This window comes from Acomys russatus, chromosome 31 (genome assembly GCF_903995435.1).
Source record: "Acomys russatus chromosome 31, mAcoRus1.1, whole genome shotgun sequence".
Lineage (NCBI taxonomy): Eukaryota > Metazoa > Chordata > Mammalia > Rodentia > Muridae > Acomys > Acomys russatus.
In genome coordinates this window covers 3,026,181-3,048,040 of record NC_067167.1, presented here as the reverse complement: position 1 = coordinate 3,048,040, position 21,860 = coordinate 3,026,181, and the positions used below count along the sequence as shown (strand labels likewise).

Genomic DNA, 21,860 nt, shown 5'->3' with positions numbered 1-21,860 from the left:
CATACTGTCATCCAAAAATACAGGAAAACAGGACAATTTAAATAATAAAATCTATATGTAAATGTTGTCATTTTTTTATTCATTTATTTACTTATTTATTTATTGTTTTTTCAAGACAGTTTTTTTTTTTCTCGGCAAGATCTCACTAGCATTTTTATTTGCTTCTTTTTTTTTTTTTTCATGTCATAACTTTTTTTTTTTTAATTAATTTATTCTTGTTACATCTCAATGTTTATCCCACAAGACAGTTTTTCTATGTAGCCTTGGCTGTCCTGGATTCGCTTTGTAGACCAGGCTGGACTCAAACTCACAGAGGTCTGCCTGCCTCTGCCTCTCGAGTGCTGGGATCACAGGTGTGCGCCACTGGGCCCCGCTGCTGTGTATGACTTTTTGGCTCATATCAGCTTATTTTATGCATAATGTTATTGTGTGTACTGTGTTAAGATCCAAATGATGATTTCTGTACCCCCATATCTGGTTGCAATCCTTGTTCTGAGAGTCTGCTGTCTAAGCTTTGTTCCTCAGTTGTCCCCTGCTATGCCAATAAAGCAACTTAACAGCCAGTGACTGAGCCGGGGAGGGACTGGGATGGACATCCTGCTAGCAAGGGGAGAAGAGAGAAAGAGGTAGTGGCGATGAGCCACAGGCAGAGGTCCAGAAGACATTGAAGAGAGCAGTTGGGGCAGATGATGCATGCAAGTATCTCAGGATTTTGGCAAAGAAGAGGTCCAAAGGACTGTGGCTTTGAATGTTTTCAGATGGGCACTGAAATGTTCTGCATCAGTGAGGCCATCCTTCCCTAAATTAAAAAAAAAAAAAAAAAGTATATAAAATAGAAAATGAAACACTAAGGAAGCCATATTACTCCCCCCACCCCCCGCTTTTTCCCAATAATGTTTTATGTGTCTATTAGTTCTTTCGACTGAAGACCGAACCTGAGGGTTATATGGGATGTCTGAAAAAGCTTGCAGTGTATGCAGAAGCAGTGTCAGCCTTTAATATCTCGCAGAGGCCGAGAACAGAATAAGTGCGAAGTAAAAAAAAATAATAATAATAATAACAACTTCCTTAACTGCTCCCGATAGGCGGGCAGCAAAAATGAGCAGCGAGGGAGTGTTCACGATGACATCAACGTCCTCCAGCCTCTCAAAACCAGGCACATGAGTAACAGCCATGTGCCAAATATGGGTTGGCCGTAATCCAGCGTGATTCACAAGAGGGGAGAGGAATGATTATAAGTTTCACACGTGAAGGGCATTCCTTAACTGTCCAGTGAGCCTGCTTCTTGGGTAGTGAGAACCATTTTGATGAAAGTTTGCATTAGATTCCTATGCTTCCTTCAGGTTGTTAGTTCCTAGGAAAAGAGCATTATAAGCAAACCTGCCTTTCAGTTCCTTCCGACCAAGGTCCTGGAAGAGTCTCATGTGACCTAATATGGTCAAAATTAATTGGAGTCTCTGGAGTCTGCCATTACTGTTGAGTTAACAGTGGTAAATCATGACTAGAGGCACCTGATGATGTGATCCACTTATAGGACATTCCAGAACTGCATATCGTGAGTCAGAGTGTAAGTTTAGAGATCGAAGATAGCAGTGTAAAGCACTGTCCATCGTGTGTAATTCCACTTGGTGTCCTGAAGAACCTGTGTAGGTAAAAATCAGCAAAGTGTTTCTAGAAACGTTGGCACTCGTACCATTTTTTGTGGCACCTGTAAGTACTCTTTGTGGAGAGGGTATCTGCTGAAGGACTAGGTTCGTGCACAGGGAGCCCCAACGCTAACACTAATTGCTCTGTGTGTATGTGTGTGTGTGTGTGTGTGTGTGTGTGTGTGTGTGTGTGTGTGAGAGAGAGAGAGAGAGAGAGAGAGAGAGAGAGAGAGAGAGAGAGAGAGGAGGGGCCTTAAGGTGAGGAAGCAGGTCTCTAAAGGAAGAAGACACTGGATGGCTTCTTTTTTTCTTGGCCAACAGAGAAGTGATGGGACTCGGAGGACCAGAGCGTAGGGAGCCATGGTGAGATGGGGTCCCATAGACACCGTTGGTAAGATCCCAGGCAGGCCTCCAGTGCGTGATGAGTGCTGTTCATGACCATGCAGGCTGGGCAAGGTGGTCCCTGAGGCTTCAGCTCATGCAGGTGAAAGATGGAGATTGCACATCTCAGCCGAGTCCTCAGCATCCCTGCACCTGCAGCAGCTGCATCTGCAGGATCTGACTGAGAATGCACTGTGTGTCCCACCTGTCCCTGCAGTGAGGAGGGAGGGGACAGACACACCCTGGCGCACCTGCTAGGTGATCCTCTGTCCGGTGTAAGTCCCTGTATTCAAACCCAAGGAAGTCAATGGCTCATGAGGTAGAGGAGTGCACAAGGATGCTCTGAAAAGCCACAAGGATGGCCCAGAGCAGAAGAGGAAACTGAGGCCCAGGCAGTGACAGAGTAATGATGCAGTCTGGTGGGCACCCTCAGGTTGAGCAAGGAGGCCGAGGACCTGCCTGAGGCATACAGGAGATGGCTGTGGTACAGGACCATACTCCCAGGCCTCTTCCCATGGGCAAAGGGGAGAGGTGGGATAGGCTGAAGGATCAGGGGTTCAAGATCATCCTTGGCTGGCTGGAGAGATGGCTCAGAGGTTAAGAGCACCATCTGTTCTTCCGAAGGTCTCAAGTTCAATTCCCAGCAACCACATGGTGGCTCACAATCACCTGTAATGAGATCTGGTGCCTTCTTGTGGTGGGCAGGCACTGTATAAATAATAAATAATAAATAAATCTTTAAAAAAAAAAAAAAGGTCATCCTTGGCTGCATAGTCAGCTAAAGTCAGCCTGGGCTATGTGAGACCCTGCTTCAAAAGGACTGTGAGGAAGAAAAAAAAACCAGCCGGGCATGCTGGCGCACGCCTTTAATCTCAGCACTCGGGAGGCAGAGGCAGGCAGATCGCTGTGAGTTTGAGGCCAGCCTGGTCTACAAAGTGAGTCCAGGATGGCCAAGGCTACACAGAGAAACCCTGTCTCGAAAAACCAAAAAACCAAAGAAAAAAAACAAAAACAAAAACCTCATCTCACTCTGTAGGCTGTCATGTGCTATAAGGGACTTGGAGGTATGGCTATCCTTGCCAGACCAAAAACTTCCTCTGGTTCTACCGGATAAACCTCTTAGTCCAGGGACATCCTCCTAAGATGACAGGTCCTCAGAGTGAAGGGGGAGGCGGGGAGCGGAGTGTCCATCACTGAGTCATGCCTGACTTCCTGTAGTCAGTGCTTCAGGTGTTGGGGACACAGCATCAGGGCAGGAGAGGAGCAGGCTATCACTTGACCTGCCAGGCAAGAAGATCCCCGAGTAGCTCAATTGCACACAACCAGAAAGAAGGGGTGACCTGCCCTGCGGGGGGGGGGGCGGCCTTAAAGGGCCAGGCTCTGGAGGCTATAAGACAGCCCAGCATGGTGACGGCGCTGGGTGGTGAATCTCGGGACTGTTGCATGCGCTCTGTCTGTTGGAAGGCCAAGTGTGGCCAAGCCCTGTGGTACCTGTCCCACATCTCATCTCTACCACAGCATAGTAGAAGGTCGGCCATGGGTGGCCATTATGTACTCAGCACCATGAGAGTCACAGGACAGTCGTGTGGAGGACTCATACAAGGCATCCAGCACCTTAGCCCCTGAGGGAGCCACTGCCCAGCCGAGTGGTGAACAGCCCCCTCTTGAGATCCCACATCCTCAGAAGAGAGAAGGACTCACAATAAATGGCTCCTGTCACAAAAGAGCTGAGGACCATAGAAAGACCCCCATCTTCGGTCTGGATGCCGTGTAAGCACTGCCCAAGCAGGCCTGAGGCAAAGCACGTGCCACAGAGGCTGACCTTGGTGTGCACTGTACGGGTGTGACAGCACAGACCCTGTATTCATGATTCTTCCTCGTTGCATTAGGAATTTGTTTTTGTTTTCAAATTTCTTTGCTTTCTGTCTTTCTTTGCCAACTCAGAGGGGACTTAATTGTTTAATTAAAAACAAACAAACAAACAAACAAACAGCCAGGTAGTGGTGGTGCACGCCTTTAATCCCAGCACTCGGGAGGCAGAGGCAGGTGGATCGCTGTGAGTTCGAGGCCAGCCTGGTCTACAAAGCGAGTCCAGGACAGCCAAGGCTACACAGAGAGACCCTGTCTTGAAAAACCAAAAAAAAAAAAAAACCTAGGAGATAAGTATTTTCATGAAAAACTCTTCATTTGTTCCCATGGCAGCCTAAAGGAGCTGTGCAGAGATGACTTGATAACTTAGTAGGACGTTAATTGTGTCTGTTTTGCTCCCTACACTCATCCTGGCAGTGTGGCGAAGGACTTCCATTTGGTCACTGCTTATGGTACCACATATGACGTGACTGTTTTGCTGGATTTCTTTTTTTTTTTTTTTAAGTTTTGGTGCTTTTTTTTTTTTTTTCATTTTTTTTTCGTTTTTCTTTTTAAATCTTGTGGATTTGGGCAATTGATAATGTGTGTGAACACACATGTCACAACACACATGTGAAGATCAGAGGACAGGAGTGGCTTCTCTCCCGGGTATTGACCTCAGGCCGCCAGACTTGGTTGCAAACGCCTTTGCTGGTCCTCTCACAGCATCCCCTTCTGTTCTACCCTGTGTTTCAGGATATTGGTTGTAGCAGCACTATTTTCATTTTGGAGAGAGGATACCGGGTACTCATCCCAGTGACCGTTCCCTGCTTGGTAAGCCTCTGTCCACTGAGCCTCGAACAACAACAACAAAATTATATTTAAGGCAGGGTCTGGTTAAGTTCCCCAAGTTTTTATGTCATTTCAATCTGAAGGTCACACCAGGCCTTCAGCTCGTGATGCACCTGCCTCAGCCTCCCATGTGGTGGGATTCCAGGACAGCCCCAGCATTCTCGGTTTGTAACTCAGGTGGGAAAATAGCAATTTGAGTCTGTCTTCTTTTAAAAAGTAATATATGTAAAAGTGCATCAATTATGGTTATTAAAATCAGCTTTGCCGGGCGTGGTGGCGCCCGCCTTTAATCCCAGCACTCGGGAGGCAGAGGCAGGAGGATCACTGAGTTCGAGGCCAGCCTGGTCTACAAAGTGAGTCCAGGACAGCCAGGGCTACACAGAAAAACCCTGTCTCGAAAAACAAAAAAAACAAAAACAAAAACAAAAACGAATCAGCTTCGGTATCATTAATATTTTCTTATTCCTTTTTATGCGGATTTTTGTCTGCAAACTCTTCCTTTCTAAGCCCTATCTTTCTGTGCAGTAATCCTTTTGTTTCCATTTTCGTAAGTGTTTTTGATTAGTTAGAGGCGGACCTTTTGGAAACCAACCCAATCCAAGGCTTTCACAGAGGTACCAGTTGTGTCCTTGTCCAAAGGCAGACTTAGCAAGGTCTGTTTTGTGCTCCATGAAGAATCTTGATGGGATCAAGAGAACCAGCCCCCCCTTTTTTTAAACCTGAGGGGCTGTGGTTATGAGTCCCAGGGTCACCATGTGCTCAGTCTGAGGTATCGTCCTCTTGCCAACATTGTTTAATTAGCTTTCCACTGATTCTGGTTCATTCTCCCCCTGCAAATGTGGATAGACCTGGCCTTCTCAATAGCTTGCTTAGCATGAGCCTATTCAGTTCCTACTTGGACACCTCTCCTTTGGGGACCCTAATTGTTGGTGTGCCAAGAGCCACCCTGTTAAGGGAGCTCACTAGGCATGTGGGCTGTCTAGGAGGTGATCTGGTATCTGCAAGGTCTTATACCATGACATACCCTGAAACTGCTTCCAGTCTCTGACATGCTGTCAGGAGCTGTCAGGATTTGGGAAAGTCCAAGAGGCATGAGAGATCTCTGGAGGTGACCTGGTATTTGCAAGGTCTGTATCGTGATGTACCCCAGAACTGCTTCCAACCTCTGACTACCCTGTCAATTGTGCACTGCTGCATCTCTCTGAAATCTGGCATTAGAGCCGGGCATGGTGGCGCACGCCTTTAATCCCAGCACCCAGGGAGGCAGAGGCAGGTAGATCACTGTGAGTCTAAGGCCAGCTTGGTCTACAAAGTGAGTCCAGAACAACCCGGACTACATTCATGGCCAGCCCAGTCTACAAAGCGAGTCTAGGATAGCCAAGATTACAGAGAAACCCTGTCTTGAAAAACCAAAAAAAAAAAAAAAAAAAAAAAAAGTTAAAGTTAGTTTATGGCTGCAATAAATACCTTTGTGGACCTCCAGACGCTTCACTTAGGATAGCCTACCAGCAGATTTGTGGCTTCAGATAAGCCTCCACCGCAGATGGCACCACGAATCCTGGTATTTGAACATAAATATAGCCAAATTTGTTTAAACTCCATGTGAACCTATGTGGAATGAAGTTACCTAGAGATGTCTGAATTTACTCTGTTTCTTAGAATGAAAGACAGACAAAATTATTGTCTTGAGCTCATATGAACTAAGAGATAGCTGGATAATGTATAGTCAGGTCCGTCCTAATTGATAAGTTGTATACTCTTGTAAGTTTCAGACCCTATTAACCTTAGATCCTGCCAACCTTCGTCATTCTGAACTCACCATGAGCTTACGTAATGGATACATAGATAAGAAATGTTTAGCTTTAAAGCATGTAACCTGTTGTATTTTAGAATTCATCTGCTTTTGTGCTTAATTGTACTCCTTTTGACTATGAGGTAATTCCCTTTTCTCAGAAGTATAAATAATAAACGTGAGAGAGAGAACAGAGGAGGAAAGACTGAGCAGCTTAACTTCAGTTGAAGTTAAGACGCCTGACTTCATCCACCTTTCCTCCTGGTCCTCTTCTCTTGAACGTATGTGTGTGAGTGGTTTATTTTCTATCTCTCTGTCTTACTTCTTATTTCTCTATAGATTAGCAAATAAGGTAGCAGACTCAGGGGCATCCGCCTTCTATGGCTAATAAGCCTAAGTTTACACCAACTTATTGGAGATCTCCGCAAAGAGGCCTATCTACAGATCAAAGCGCCTTCCTTTATGACCCCCGTGCAGTTTCCAGCCAGAAGCCTCTTTTACAGCCTCAGCCATAGGAAAGTTGTGGTCAGTTTAAGTTCTCCTCAGCCGCAGTACAGCCAGTCCGTAGAGAAGAAACCTTGGGCTCTTTTTCCCCTTCCTTCCTTTTTCTTCTTTCAATCCTGATCAGTTGCCTGAGCCATCAGCTCTGGTCACCCAAGAGATAAAGTCTTGAACTAGAAGGGCATCCGCGATCCAACCCCAGAGGGAAACTACCCTGGACCCTCTCCAGAGCACCAGCCGGGCATCAGCATCGGTGTTTGCTGTTATAGACCAAGCTGGTTTAAACTTCTGATGTTCTGCCACCACCTCCCAAATGGTGACATGGTACACCAGCGGCACCGCAGAAGGCTGTGAAAGTGTGCTGTTTGGTTAACAACGTGCAGCTGAGAGAGTTGTGAGCTGTCCCTAGGTGTGCCTCACTGCAATTGCTGATGCCTGCTGAATGCCAATCACCTGGTTTAAAATGTGCCCTGCATAGACCGGGAGCTCTTTCCGCTGCGAGGCAGAAGGATCGCTCCACTGCGCCTTGTTTAATGATCTGCATATGTCTAGACCAAGGAGAAGCGCCTGCTGAGCGCAGGAAAAGTGCAGGACGACTTTGCAGCGCAGGCGCAAGTTCTACCGCGATGTCCAACTCCGCAGGTCTGGGCAGCTCTGTGCCTGAGGGGGAGGAAGCCAGGGCTGGGGACCACTGTGCAGTGACTCTGTCCCTAAGGGAGCTGCTCCTGTCACTCAGGCCTCACTAGCCAATCAGGACCTCGAGGCGGACTGTCAGTCAGAACGGAGGCGGGCACTTCCGGTCCGCCAGGCTGCAGAGTCACGTGCGTGTAGGCCGAGCATCTCGGATCCGGTGTGCCGCGCCGTGACCCGCTGCCGGGAGCTGTGAGGAGAGCGGGGCGAGCTCGGGATCCGCGCCATGGTGAGCGGGGCCGCCGTCCCCACGCGGGGAGGAGCCGCGGGAGCGCGCGTGGGGTTCGTCCCGGGGTGCGGGAGCCGGCGGCGGCGACTGCAGCGCCCGAAGTGACGCGGTTTGTCCCCCGCAGCTCCCGGGCGGAAGCGGGTCCCTCAGGGACTTAGTTCTCCCAGGTGCCGCTGCGCAGAGCGTGGGGAGCGGGAGCTGCTGCTTGGACGCTGTTCTTGTCGTCCTGCAGGGCGCGCATGCGCGGCTTTCATTGTCGGGGGAAAGCCAACTTGTTGCCTCGCAGAGCCCTGGCTTCTCTAGCGTCTTCTAGGAGTTCTGCGCTGGGCACTGGACACTCAGGTGCAGGATCCGTCTGCAGTTAATTCTGTGCAGGTGGAAAGTCTGTGTCACTAACACATTTGCATGCGACGGTGGAACGGTGTGACAGTAAGGCGAGACTTACTGGGTTTCCTGGCCTCAGGTGTCAAAATTGACCCCATATTAATTGTGTTTTTCTCTTTAAGTGTCCCCCCCCGTGTTCCGTTGCTCTCTCTATTCTTTCCCAAACAGCACAGTCTTTATCGCAGGTGTATGCGATGCTTTAAGAGTCAGATGGTGTCACTGTGTGTTTATTTAATCTTGTGTTGTCATTTTTTTCATTCACGATGAGCTGTCATCAATTTTCTGTTGTTCATAGCATAAACCATTAGACTTTTTGGTTTTTGACACAGAATTTCCCTGTGTAGTCTTGGTGGCCCTGAAACTAACTCACTCACTCTCCCTCTCTCTCCCTCTCTCCTCTCTCTCCCCTCTCTCTCCCTCTCTCTCTCTCCCTCTCTCTCTCCCCTCTTTCTCCCTCTCTCTTTCTCTCTCCCTCTCTCCCCTCTCTCTCCCTCTCTCCCCTCTGTCTCCCTCTCTCTTTCTCTGTCTTCCTCTCTCTCCCTCTGTCTTCCTCTCTCTCCCTCTCTCTCTCCCCCTCTCTCTCTCCCCCCTCTCTCCCTTTCTCTCTCCCTCTCTCTCTTCCCTCTCTCTCCCTCTCTCTCTCTCCCTCTCTCTCCCTCTCTCCCTCTCTCCCCCTCTTTCCCCCCTGTCTCCTGCTCTGCCCCTCTGTCTCCCTCTCTCTTTCTCTGTCTTCCTCTCTCTCCCTCTCTCTTTCTCTGTCTCCTTGAATTCAGGGAGATACAACTCCCTCCCGAGTGCTGAGATGAAAGGCATGGGCCACGTCTGCTTGGCAGTCGTTAACCCTTTTATTGGAATTTTGTTGAATCTATAACTCACAATCTGTACTGAAGTAATATTGAGGCTTCCTGTCTATGATCATGGAACTTCTCTCCTTTAATGGAGTTCCTTGATTTTTTTCAATTATTAGGTATATTTTTTTACTGCAGATTTGTGTGACATTTTTATGTATTTCTGGTCATTTTATCCATGCTGACATATAAGAGACATTGGGTCTGATTGTTAATTTACTATTTTCTTTCGTGTGCACGAGTGTTTTGCTTCCATGTATGTGTGTTCATCACATGAGTGTTTGGTGCCCACAGAAGACAGAAGAATGTATCTGACGCCCTGCAACAGGATCTAAGGATAATTTTGTGCCACCATGTTAGTGCTGGGAACCAAGCCCTGGTCTTCTGCAAGAGCAATAAGTCGTCTTTACTGCTAAGGTGTGTGTGTGTGTGTGTGTGTGTGTGTGTGTGTGTTCACATGCACATGCTGAAAATTGAGTGTTCAGAGAATTGAGATCTGCTTTTAAAATCTGTGTTTGGGGGCTGGGAGATGACTCAGTGGATATGCTGGTTAGATTTGCTCAGCTTGACACAAGCTAGAGTCAGACTGGTGTGGGAAAATGTATAGAGAATTTCCTTGACTAATGATATAATACTGCCCATCCCACTGAACTTGCTGGCATCCTGGGCAGGTGCTCTTGTGTTACACAAGAAAGCAGTCTTAGCAAGCCGTGAGATCAGGACACTGTCTTAGCAAAGTTCTGTTGCTGTGAAGGAACAGCATGACCATGGCTACTCTTACAAAGGAGATTTAGGGCTTGCTTACAGTTTCAGAGTTTTAGTCCATTATTGTAAGGCAGGCATGGTGCTGGAGAGGTTGCTGAGCCTCGGGAAGGAACGCCTTGAGTGGATGTAGCAGTTGTCAAAAAAGCACTCTTATGCCGGGCGTGGTGGCGCACGCCTTTAATCCCAGCACTCGGGAGGCAGAGGCAGGCGGATCGCTGTGAGTTCGAGGCCAGCCTGGTCTACAAAGTGAGTCCAGGATGGCCAAGGCTACACAGAGAAACCCTGTCTCGAAAAAAAAAAAAAAAAAAAAAAAAAAAAAAAAGCACTCTTTGGCCAATCAGCGGGGCAGAAGACTAGGAAGTGGAAGGCGGAGCTTCAAAGGGAGGTTGGAAGAGCCAGTGGGTGGACAGTTGACAGCTGGGGAGAGAAGCCACCTGAGCTGGTTGAGATTGGCAAGTGGTTGGGATATATGTGAGTTTTGAGGCCAAAAGATTAGAGTAGTTTAGTAGTATTTTAGATTCTGCCCAGCAAAGTGTTTGCAGCTTTAAAATACACTCCAGTCTCATGGTATCAGTTATTGGCTTCCTAGTCCACACAGATAACTTAGTTGCAACAGAGGCTTCTGATTTCATATCAGCAGGCAGCTGGAAGAGAGACGCTGAGACTGGTGTGAGCATTGAACTCCAGAGCCCAGCCCCACCGACTCCAACAAGGCCACAGGCCCTAGACCCTGAGAAGCAGCAGCATTCGAATCTTATGGCCCTGTGAGCACCATTCATATCAAACCACCAAAGGCAGTCGGCAGCATTTACCAGGTTGACAGCATGTATGGAATACATAAGTCTATAGTGTATAGCTATATAAATTAGCAAACTCTGTTAGCCAGAGCTGGAGACTGGTTGTTATAAAGAGATTTGTATTGGCGAATCTCTAAGTGTGTGGTGTGATTTCACATTGTGAAGGCACATTACTTCCAGACTAGCTTCACCTCCGAGCTTTCAGAAAAAATAGTTTTACAAGATCTCTTATGTTATTCAAGTTCCCTTCCTCATCCTGTGTAGCAAGAAGGCCTCGCTGCTCTTCTGAGTCAACCTCCTCAATTTTTACATTAAAGGTCTGTAGCGCCACACTTTTCTAAAAATAACTATTTGAGTCTACGCCCCGGCCTGCGGGGTTCGACTAAAACTCGGGTTGGAGTTCACCTGTTGAAAATCCAAGACACAAAGAAGGAGAGCAAGTCTGATTGATCAAACTCTCAAACTTTATTAGCCAGGCAGCAGCTTTTATAAGTCAGAAGGCAGCAGAGCATATTGCTATAGTAACCCAGCTGCAGGTTTTTCTCAAAACATAGGGAATTCCAGGCAGGGTCATAATGTCCTGCCACACAGGGCATCTTGCTTTGTCTTCATCTAGCTTTAGTCTAACTGCTGACTCACAACAGGGTCAGCTAGTTTCTGGTGAAAGGTAAGCTCTGGGAAAGACAGAGACTTAAAGGTGCAGACTTGGACAAGATGGCTGAACATTGGCCACATGGCCTATTGTCCCCAACAAGTCTATAACCGCAACAGGCAAAAGGTTTAGGCACGTGGCTTCTTTCTTGAGACCAGAAGAAAAAGTATAGTTTGTTGTGCACACTGCTGGGGGAAGCAGGCTAGGCACCAGCTGGATCCCAGGCTGTTTAGATTTAAGTCAGTGAGCTGTAGGGGTTTATATGAAGAAAGCTAAGATGTGTCAGATGAATGGCTTTCTGTGCACTTTCCCAGCATGCATTAATTCATAGGAATGAAGGCAAACCAAATTGGTGGGTGTACAATTTGGGGAGGTTACCCACGGCCAATGAAATTTTTAGCTGGTCAGCTCTTTCATATAAGTAAGTACAAACCTGCTTGGCTCACTTCAGTCTGGAGAGAGGACTGAGACACGGGACATTTGGCTGTCTCTTGTGCGTCAGCATACACCTCAGCAGCTAACATTTTACATGGGGCTGATCACACAGTCTCTTCTTTTTTTGTTTGTTTGTTTGTTTTTTTGTTTTTCGAGACAGGGTTTTTCTGTGTAGCCTTGGCCATCCTGGACTCACTTTGTAGACCAGGCTGGCCTCGAACTCACAGCAATCCGCCTGCCTCTGCCTCCCGAGTGCTGGGATTAAAGGCGTGCGCCACCACGCCTGGCTCACACAGTCTCTTCTTAATGGCATTCCTTCTACCAGGAAAGAATTCATTCTATTCTAAAGTCAGTAGACTTTGGTATTCTTGGCTATTTTTATCTCCTTCAAAAGCCAGGTTTTCTGTCTGACTTCGGTGATGGTTTGAATAGGCATGTCCCCTATAGAATCATGTATCTGAATGCTTGGCTTATAGGGAGTAGAACTATTAGGGGGTGTGGCCTTCTTGAAGTGGGCGTGGCTTTGTTGGATGAAGAGTGTCATTGTGGGGCCTGGCTTCGGGGTCCCATGTATGCTCAATCTGGCCAGTGTGACACATTCCTGTGTTGTAGGATATTTGCTCACACTGTGAGCCCCCAGATTGTGTATTGGAAAAACCTGTTTTTGGTTGTGGTGTGGCTCAGCCTTAGCACACAGCTTTAATCCAGGAGCTTTTTGTGAACAGGATTAAATAAAACTAAGTATAGGTCCAGCAGCGGCCAAGGAAGCAGCCAGTTGACAGGGAGTGAACACAGGGAAAAGCCATAGAGAGTGACAGGAAGTCTGTAGGCCAAATAGAGAGACACACAGGAAGTAGAAAGGAGAGGCATTTAGTTTGAAGGGTTTTTATGACAGCATGGAGAAGGAAAAGGGACTTTTACCCCAGCATCTAGCTCCTGAGTCTTTATTGGTAAAATCAGACATTTGAGATTTTGTTTAAAAACAACAGTTGCCCTCTTCTCCCGCTGGGGATGGTGGATACAGAGCTCCCAGCTCCTTCGCCAGCACCATGTCTGCCTGGACGGCGCCATGCTTCCCCCTGTGATGGTCACAGACTGAAACTCAAACTGTGAGCTAGTCCCAATGAAGTGTTTTCGTTTATAAGAGTTTCCATAGCTGGAGAGGTAGCTGAGAGTTATACATCTAGATTGACAGGCAGCATGAAGAGAGGAAGTTAATGCGCCTGGCTTTGGTCTGTGAAATTCAAATTATGCCCCCAGTCACATACTTCCTCTAAGGCCACCCTTCCTCCAACAAGGCCACGCCTCCAAAACCTTCTCAGGCAGGGCCACGCCCTGATGACCAGGCACTCAAATATGTCATTCTCATTCAAACTAGTTTGGTGTCAATTTAAAATTTTCATTTTGTATATAGAACACTGCTCTGATCTCTACTTGCTTCTGTTTTCCAATGTTTCTTGGTTATTAAGAACTTCATTCAGTTTTCCCCAAGTGGTTATTCATTTATTCATTTTTAGAGTAATATGTTGGGGAGGAAAGGGTTTATTTATTTGGCTTACACTTTTTCACAGCACTGTTCAGCATGGAAGTCATGATAGGAACTAAAGCAGGGCAGGGACCTGGAGGCAGGAGCTGATGCCGAGGCCATGGAGGAGTGCTGCTTACTGGTTTGCTCCCTAGGGTCTTAGAGAAGTGCTCTCTTGGCCTTTCTTTTCTTTTTCTTTTTTCTTTTTAAATATTTATTTATTCATTATTACATATACAGTGCTCTGCCTGCATGTACACCTGCAGTCCAGACAAGCTATCAGATCACATTGTAGATGGTTGTAAGCCACCATGTGGTTGCTGGGAATTGAACTCAGGACCTCGGGAGGAGCAGTCGGTGCCCTTAACCTCTGAGCCATCTCTCCAGCCCCCTCTAAGCCTTTCTTATAGAACCCAGAGCCACCAGCCCAGGAATGGCACCACTCATAATGGCCTAGTTCCTCCCCATTAATCACTAATTAAAAAGAAAAAAGAAAAGAAAAAGAAAAGCTTTACAGCCCTGCCTATAGCCTAATCTTGTAGAGGCATTTTCTGAGTTGAGGTTCCCTCATCTCAGATGACATCATCCTGTGTCAAGTTGACACAAAACTGTTCAGCATGGTTTGCAAGGCTTTAGTTGCACTGTGTCATTGAAAATTGTTTTGAACACCTAAAACTGCCTCTGCCGCTTAGTGGTGGGAATGCAAGTATTCCAGTCAGTGAAAAGGGAAAAAGAGACAAGGGAATGCATGTCCTGTTGGAGCCTAGGGTTTTAATGGTGAATTTTGAATCAGAGTCTATTGTCAACTTGTAAGGTCTTGTAGTCAGAGTAGAGAAAGGGAGGTGGCAGCATTGAAAGTTTTCCAGTTTTTCCTGTAGTTGGGCTTATCAGATAGTAATCAAGTAATCAATTTTAGGTGGTCAATGAGTGTCCTGATATATATTGTTTTTAGAGTCCACAGACCAGAGCAAACAAGAATGTGGCTAAACAGTGAATGTCCTTCTAGAAGCCAAACTACTGTGGTTACACTACAGTTCCCTACAGTTCTGGTCACAGAACAGAAGAGTTGGACAGATTGGTGTGGCTCTGCCTAACTGACCTGTTGGTTTTCTGGCTGGGGAAAAGGTTTGCGTTGTTCTTGGTGTGCTCCAACGCGAACTGTTAATCCCTTGAGCACATAGGATCACGAGGCCTGTTTCACTGCTTTAAAGTCATCTGTTGAGAGCACAGTTACTTCATGTGGCCTTCTCTTTCCTCTGTCCCTTTATGTACTCCTCCTTGCTTTCAAGTTAATGGCTCCCTTTTGCTTTAATTGTTCCTACTTGTATTTGACCTCAGGTTGGCTTCAGGACTTCCTAGTTCAGTAAAGGAATGGCTGCACTGGGCATCGTGTAATGGCTTGTGCACGCTAGAGACCCTACACTGAAGGAGAAATGTAAAGTCCTCTGGGAGACTGAGAGAATTTCTACTCCAGTGCAAGTTTGCAGTACAGTGGCTCTGTGTGCTCACAGGGTGGAAGGCAGAGCTGGGACATTGTGTAGCGTGAGTCACTGGATATCTGACCACAGTGTAGGGGAGGCCTGGGTAGCTGGGTGGCCCTTACCAAAGAGGATCTCTGGGCTGGCCTTGCGTTGGGAAGATGTGTGAACAGCAGGATGGTGGGTTTTCCCCCCAGGGTTCTCCAGGACCAACATGTGAGTCTCCTGTGCTGCTACGTATGTGAGCTGCATTGCTTTCCCATGAATCCATGGTGTTGAGCAATAGCCTGTGTGGCAGGAGGCAGATGTTGAATTATCCTTAAGGTTGTTTTCTGTTTAGCCATATTAGAAGTAAGTTCAGGGTGGCCAAGAAAGAGACCAGCACCCCCACTGTAGTGTCAGGAGAAGGCAAGCTTTGCTTTGATCAAGAGACTATATTCCTGCCCTAGACAGAGGCTGCATTTCATTTTTATTGTAAGAAAGGTGGTGACTGTATCTTTCCTCTTTTTTTTTTTTTTTTCCTTTCTTGGTTTTTTGTTTGTTTGTTTTTGAGCTGGGCTGTCTTCAGTCTTACTCATTTGCATATTCTGAGAAGAACTGCTACATAGGAAACGGAGGAGGAAGTGGGAAGAGAGGCGCTAATGAGAAAAGAGACCTTAGAGTAAACAAAGGTACTGGGTGGGGAGAGAAAAAAAGATTTTAATTCCTTGTTCACAAAATGACCTTAATTGGAGCAGGCGTGGTGGCGCACTCCTTTAATCCCAGCACTCGGGAGGCAGAGGCAGGTGGATCACTGTGAGTTCGAGGCCAGCCTGGTCTACAAAGTGAGTCCAGGATGGCCAAGGCTACACAGAGAAACCCTGTCTCAAAAAAAAAAAAAAAAAGAAAAAAAATTTTTTTAAATGACCTTAATTGTACTCAAAGGAAGAAACTCACATTTGATTTTTTTTTTTTTTTTGACATATTTCTTTTTTCCCTCTTTTGGAAAAAATAACATTCATTTCAAACTCAATAATGGCTTCTGCTGTGGGGAGGGAGTACCTGTTTACTATTAGTTAATTGTATCAGTCCCCTAGTACAAAAAATAACTATTACATCTATTGCTGCAGTACGGTTTAAGGTGTGTCTCTGCTTCATATGATAGCTTCTTACTGGACACAGTGGCCTTTCTTCACTGGAATGTTAAGCATGTATGTAGGCCATCTCTTGACCAGTCTCCACCCCCCCCCCATCTCCCCCCCCTCCCCAGTTCTGTTTTTTTCAAGGCAGGGTTTCTTTATGTAGCCTTGGCTTTCTTGGAACTCACTCTGTAGATTAGTCTGGCTTCAAACTCACAGAGATCCCAGGTGCTGGAATTGAAGATGTGAGCCAACACTGAGCAGTAAAATCAGTAAACTTCTAGTGGCTGTTAGTTAGGGAGGGTTTCAGTTCCCTTGGGGGATAGATACACTTCTAATATTCCGTTTAAACATTTCCTTGACCGTCTTCTCCAAATTTATAACCCATCAATCTCTGTTAAATTCTTCAATCTAAATGCAAGTCAAGCATCAAAAACTTAGGCTATCGTCCCCTTTTAGAGATGGCTTTGCCTGGGATAGAACAGGTACAGCAGAGACAACACCTCAGGACTGCACCCATGTCCCCAAAGGCATGGGCGCCACTGGGAAGCATGTACGTAACACCGTGGCAGGGTGTGGCAGGAAGTGAGTTGTAGGTGGGGGAGTGATGGGAGAAAATTAAGTGAGCAAATGGGTAGTGGAGAAGTGGAAGATGAAGAGACACCAAGTCCCTTCTGTGCTATGAGGTGAGGCCGAACCGGAGACACAGAGGTTGTTGCTGTTCGTGCTCTGTGGGAAATGGTGACTTACATCATCTATCACTAGAGACATTAGCAAACACAAGTGCCGGTAGGCCTATGCATCCTTCCTTTGAGGAAACATGCCACCACGTGAGTCACTGTTACTCCCAGAGCTGCATCTTAGCGCAGGAAGAAGAGCACTAGGTGCAGAGTGGAGACCCACAGCTGACTCGATGTGTCCTGCTGCTGTTTTATTCTCATCATTAGCCTATCTGCTGATCTCTCTCATTGGCTGTTGTTAATGTCATTTTTCTATAACTGTGTTTGTTACTGCTACTCTCTCTCTCTTAACATGGCTATCACACAAATTATTGAGACTCTTTTATATTTGTTTATAGAGCTGTACAACACAATCTTGAGCAGTTTAAGTCTGTCCTTAATCGGCTATGTGATCCTGACTCCGTCTTTGCCAAAATCCCCAAGTTTCTTGCTTTTTAGTTCTTTCTTTCCTCCAGCTGAATCTTCTTCATCTCTCCTGCACCTCTGCCTGTGGCTGAATCCCCTGCTTCTTCCTCTAACTCCTTCTCCCCTGGCTGGCAGGAAGCCCAACCCTGCTCAGCAACTGAGGCTAAGCTGCTTTATTGGCATTCAAGGTACAATTGGGGAGCAGATTTTATAGGACATTGAGACCGGAGATTCTCAGAACAAGGCTTGCAACTAGGTATGAGGGATACAGAAATCAGCATTTGAATTACACATTGAACTTATGCCATCATTTTCCCCTTTTAGTATGATAAAAGGCTCTTTATCTTACAGTAGCAAACAGTATGTAGGAATAATAATTACAAAATTATCAGCTAAGATTTATGTTTATATCTTTGGTATCTTTGGATAATTTGCCATATATCAATTTCTGTCATCTTAAGCAATTTAGGTTTAACTGTGAGACTATAACTATCTAGTCTTCAAGCCCATCAGAGACCTAAGAAGGAAAAATATTACCTAAATATGTAGCAAGTACAGGCAAAGAGCTTCCAAAAGTATAAAAATGAGAGAGATATTTGGAGGCCTGGACAATCTCCCAGATTTTCTCTATAATGTTGGGGCATCATCTTCATCCTTCTGGCTCAGAATAGCTGACAGACTTTTCTGTGCAGCAGGAATTAAAAATGACTTGCCTACTTTGTCCTTGCAAAGCCCAGTAGTTGACTTTCCTGCATCCAGTTTGGACAGTATTCTGTCCAAGGGCATCCCTCCCCAGCCCCCCCCCCCCACTCCCACCTGAGCCCCCCCACCCCCCAGCCCCCACCCCAGTGGCTGGCTTGCCTCATATGAAGGATTTGATGCTCTCTCAAGTGGAATAGGGAGCTGCCAGGAGCAGACCCATCTCATGTCAATAAAACCCTTAAGTTACTAAAATTTTAAGTGCTATTTCTATAGATCTCTGAGATTTTTGAAGACCATCTATCTATCTGTCTTATCTGAATTGTTTGTTTCTAGCTATTTGTTTTATGTCAATCTAGGAAACATATTTTGTAATTAAATTAACTGGTATCTAACAAGACCATGAGTTTGATTGTCAACTGCTAATACACATTTCTAATTATCCTAAACAGTTGTGATAGCAACTTTCAAAAGAAACTAGAAATTAACATTGCACTTTTAAGAATTACATAAGTACAATACTTTATAAAATTTTCTTTCTCTATACATAATAGAAATGATTATGTGAACCATAAAACTAGAACTTTACATCACATTTTAAATAAGCTACTTATGTATAATATATAATTCAATAGTCAAAACAACCTTATATTTCTATCAAGATACAATAATTAAGCAAAACAACCTTAAATTTTTATCAATATACATTAATCCATTGTATTAAAATTTTTTAAATGTAATATTATTCCTTCCCCCCCTTCATTAAATAAGAGAAAAGGAACATAAAGGAGAGAGATCCCTGAGTTAAACTGTATTTTGTTTTCTCCCTGACCATAACCAATAACAACCAACCACCCTAGACAATAACGAACAACTATTACACACCAGAGGACCAAAGGATCCATCCCACATTTTGAGAATGGGGCAATTATGCTCTTAAAATTACTTGTCTAGAAGCAAAGATATCTTTTGGGTACCCTATGAAAATTAGGATGTTGGCCAAATCCCAGGAAAGCTAGCTGTATTTTGTGTGTGTGTGTGTTGTCTGTCTAGTCTTCTGATGGCCTGTTGCAATTGCATAAAGAACAAAGTTAATTCTAAGTAATCAGGAACAAATTCAGCGATCTCTATATGCAAAGCAACTCTTTCTGCATAGAGAGACTCAGTAATTAGGGTTAGGAAGGGTGAGTCCTGAGGATGGCAGACCTCTGCAGTCCCAACACGTAAGCTCTTGCTGCGTGGGCTGGATACAGCGGATTCATGCCCTCCTAGGCAACACTGGAGTGCTCAGACTAATGCACAGTAAGCAGAATCTTCCAATGCCCTCGCATCAGTTTCCTCTTCGAGGTCCCTGCCTTGTTGGAGTGTCTGCCCTCTCCTGTTTTTGATGATGAGCTGTCATATGAAATTGTGAGATACCTCATTTACCTAGGGAGGAATCTCAGGTGCTTGCGGAACAGATTCTACTGGGCCTGTAATTTCCCCAAGGACTACCTGACATTCCTCAGGTAGAGCCAGTGGGGGGATTTGGGCTCTGAGTTCCCTTTTCTCTCTCCCACTCCCACCCCCTCACCCCCACCCTGACCAATGCAATCTGGGATTAAGTACGCACTCCCACATGAAGGACTATGGGACAGAGAATACGGAAAACATCTAAAATAATTGAGAAGGAAACAATGTTAGAATGTTCCTTTTCCATAGCTTCTTATGTCAAAGCAACTGAGAAAATCAAAATAAAATTACCGGTTCTTAAGGCGTGCTTGTGCAGACACAAGGACATCACAGGTGAAATAGAGGAGTCTTAGGGAAAAGCAAGCATGTAGATTACCAGCAGGGGCAGGGCATCAAGTAAGGCATTAAGATGTAGCCTTTTTTTTTTTTTTTTTTTTTTTTTTAAGATTTATTATTTATATATTATCATGTATACAGTCCTCTGCCTGCATGTACACCTGCAGGCCAGAAGAGGGCATCAGATCACATTATATAGATGGTTGTGAGCCACCAAATGGTTGCTGGGAATTGAACTCAGGACCTCTGGAGGAGCAGTCGGTGCCCTTAACCTCTGAGCCGTCTCTCCAGCCCCAAGATGCAGCCTTTTATCTGCAGCCTCCAGCCTTCATAGCTACTCACTGGCAGCAGCTTGTCCTTTTAGTTCCCGTGGGATGTGCGCTTTCCCCAGGTTGGCTCTCTAGGCTGATGCAAACTCACGGGTGACTCTTTGAAGTCTAAGCATTGTGGAGCATTAGGAGCTTCCTCTGGTACGGGGCTGTTGGTTGGAGGCACATGGCTAAGAGAATTTCTCCTCAGGCTGGGGCAGCCAGTAAAGACATCAGGTAAAGCAAACACACAGCATGGTAGTCTGAAGTCTCCTTCTTGGTATTAAGGGAGTGATCTCCTTATGGCTCGGTGACACCAGGAAGGATACAGGTGTTGCCACTTGATTTATGTCATGTGCTTACAGTAGCCAGGAAGTCACATGGCATTCGCCCTGTTTTATGAAACCATGAGCAAAGATGAGAAGCTGCAGAGAGAAAGAGACATGTAAGTCCTTTGAAATGGAAATCCCAGGTGTCTGACAAAGAGCTGTAGGACTTGGCTTTTTCCCAGTGAGCTTTCTGTCTTGTTTAGTCCAATCTTTTCTTACTTTGTTTAAAAGAAAATGTGTATTCTGTGCCATGTGTTGGGAAGAAATTTTGGTTTTTTTTACATGATGCCACAGTCAAGATCTTGCCTTATGTATCAGAAGAAACGTTGGAACAGTGTTGAGATTGTTACATAATACAGAGATCTTAGAACCCGTTTTAAATTATGGATTCACAGAGAGCCTATCATGACCAGTACAGAAAAGAGATGGGTTGAGTGGAAAACCTCCCAGGTAGGATGATAACTTTGAACACTTGTCTCACTTTTGTGGCTTTCATTGGGGTGTGTATGGAACCTTTATGAGGAGGATCCATTCTGGTGGAATTTAGTCTCTGGGGCTAGGCGTTCAGTGTTTATGCCTTCACCACACTTGGTCTTCTTTGTATGTTTTCATGCGAACTGAGCAACCCACTTCTTTCTCATGCAACCACAGTGTTATCGCCAGTACAGTCTTGATCCCTAAAAACCATAATACAGGAAAAAAGTGAATTGCTTTTTCCTGTTATGCTATATTTCTGGCCTTTTTTTTTATTTTTCCTTATATTTTTGGCTGATGGCATGAGATTTTTGCACATGTCAAGCATTTACTTTTGTGCTGAGCTTTACTCACATCTTGACTTTTGAACTTTACCAGAGGGTATTAACTTTTCACCAGGATGACATGCATTCATGACATAATTACTGAGTCTTCAGAATCATTGCACTGAAGATCTTGAACACTCTCCTTACCTTTGTATATTTTTTTATTTTAAAAAACTGAGCCTGTGCATTTTTCATGCACAAACATGCATATGTATGGATGTGCACCACTTGTGTGCTTGGTGTTCACTGAAGGCAGAGGAGAGAGTTGCAGTCTCTTGACCTGGAGTTATGAATGGTTCGGGCCTCCAAATAAGTGTTTGGGATTGATTCAGGTCCTCTGCACATGCAACATGTGATCTTAACTGTTGACCCATCTTTCTTCCTGTTGGCTCTGTTTCTTATCAATTGGACTTTATTATACAAGCCAACAGTCCTATACAAGAAGGAAAAAGGGTTAAAGGGAAACAAGAGTAAACCTTCTGGTATCTGTTCCACGGCACGGATCCCCAGGTGTCTCTGGCCTTACAGCTGGTCAGGCTTGTAAGCTGGTCTCTCCCCAAATCCACGTGCGATCCTGCTCCAAAAGATGTAGCCTTCTTCTCTCTCCTACGCCTGCATCTCCCTCGGGCTTGCAATGGCCAGTCTGGGTCAGGATCCCTGCCTCCTTTGATGTTAGAAACACAATAGCCCGACTGGAGGCCCTCCCCCCTCCTCCACTTCCTGAATTTCAGCCCCAGGATGGCTCCATTCAGTCTATCCATGCTGTTTCCAAGGAGCAAAGCCCACCAAGACTGCTTTTACCTGGGACAAAGTTTACAATCCTTCCCACATCTTCCCTATGTTTTGTTTG

The 21,860-nt window shown here is 45.6% G+C and overlaps 2 protein-coding genes across 2 annotated transcripts in view; both read left to right on the top strand.

Annotated features, from left to right (window-relative positions):
• Positions 1–21,860, top strand: part of LOC127212582 (zinc finger protein 709-like) — a 146,693-nt gene that overhangs the window by 59,019 nt on the left and 65,814 nt on the right. The window lies entirely within an intron of this gene.
• Positions 7,852–21,860, top strand: part of LOC127212586 (zinc finger protein 431-like) — a 53,166-nt gene continuing 39,157 nt past the window's right edge. Inside the window, exon 1 of the mRNA XM_051172673.1 lies at positions 7,852–7,939. Coding sequence (XP_051028630.1) covers positions 7,937–7,939 — 3 coding nt within the window. The 5' untranslated portion in view covers positions 7,852–7,936. The remainder of the gene's footprint in view (positions 7,940–21,860) is intronic.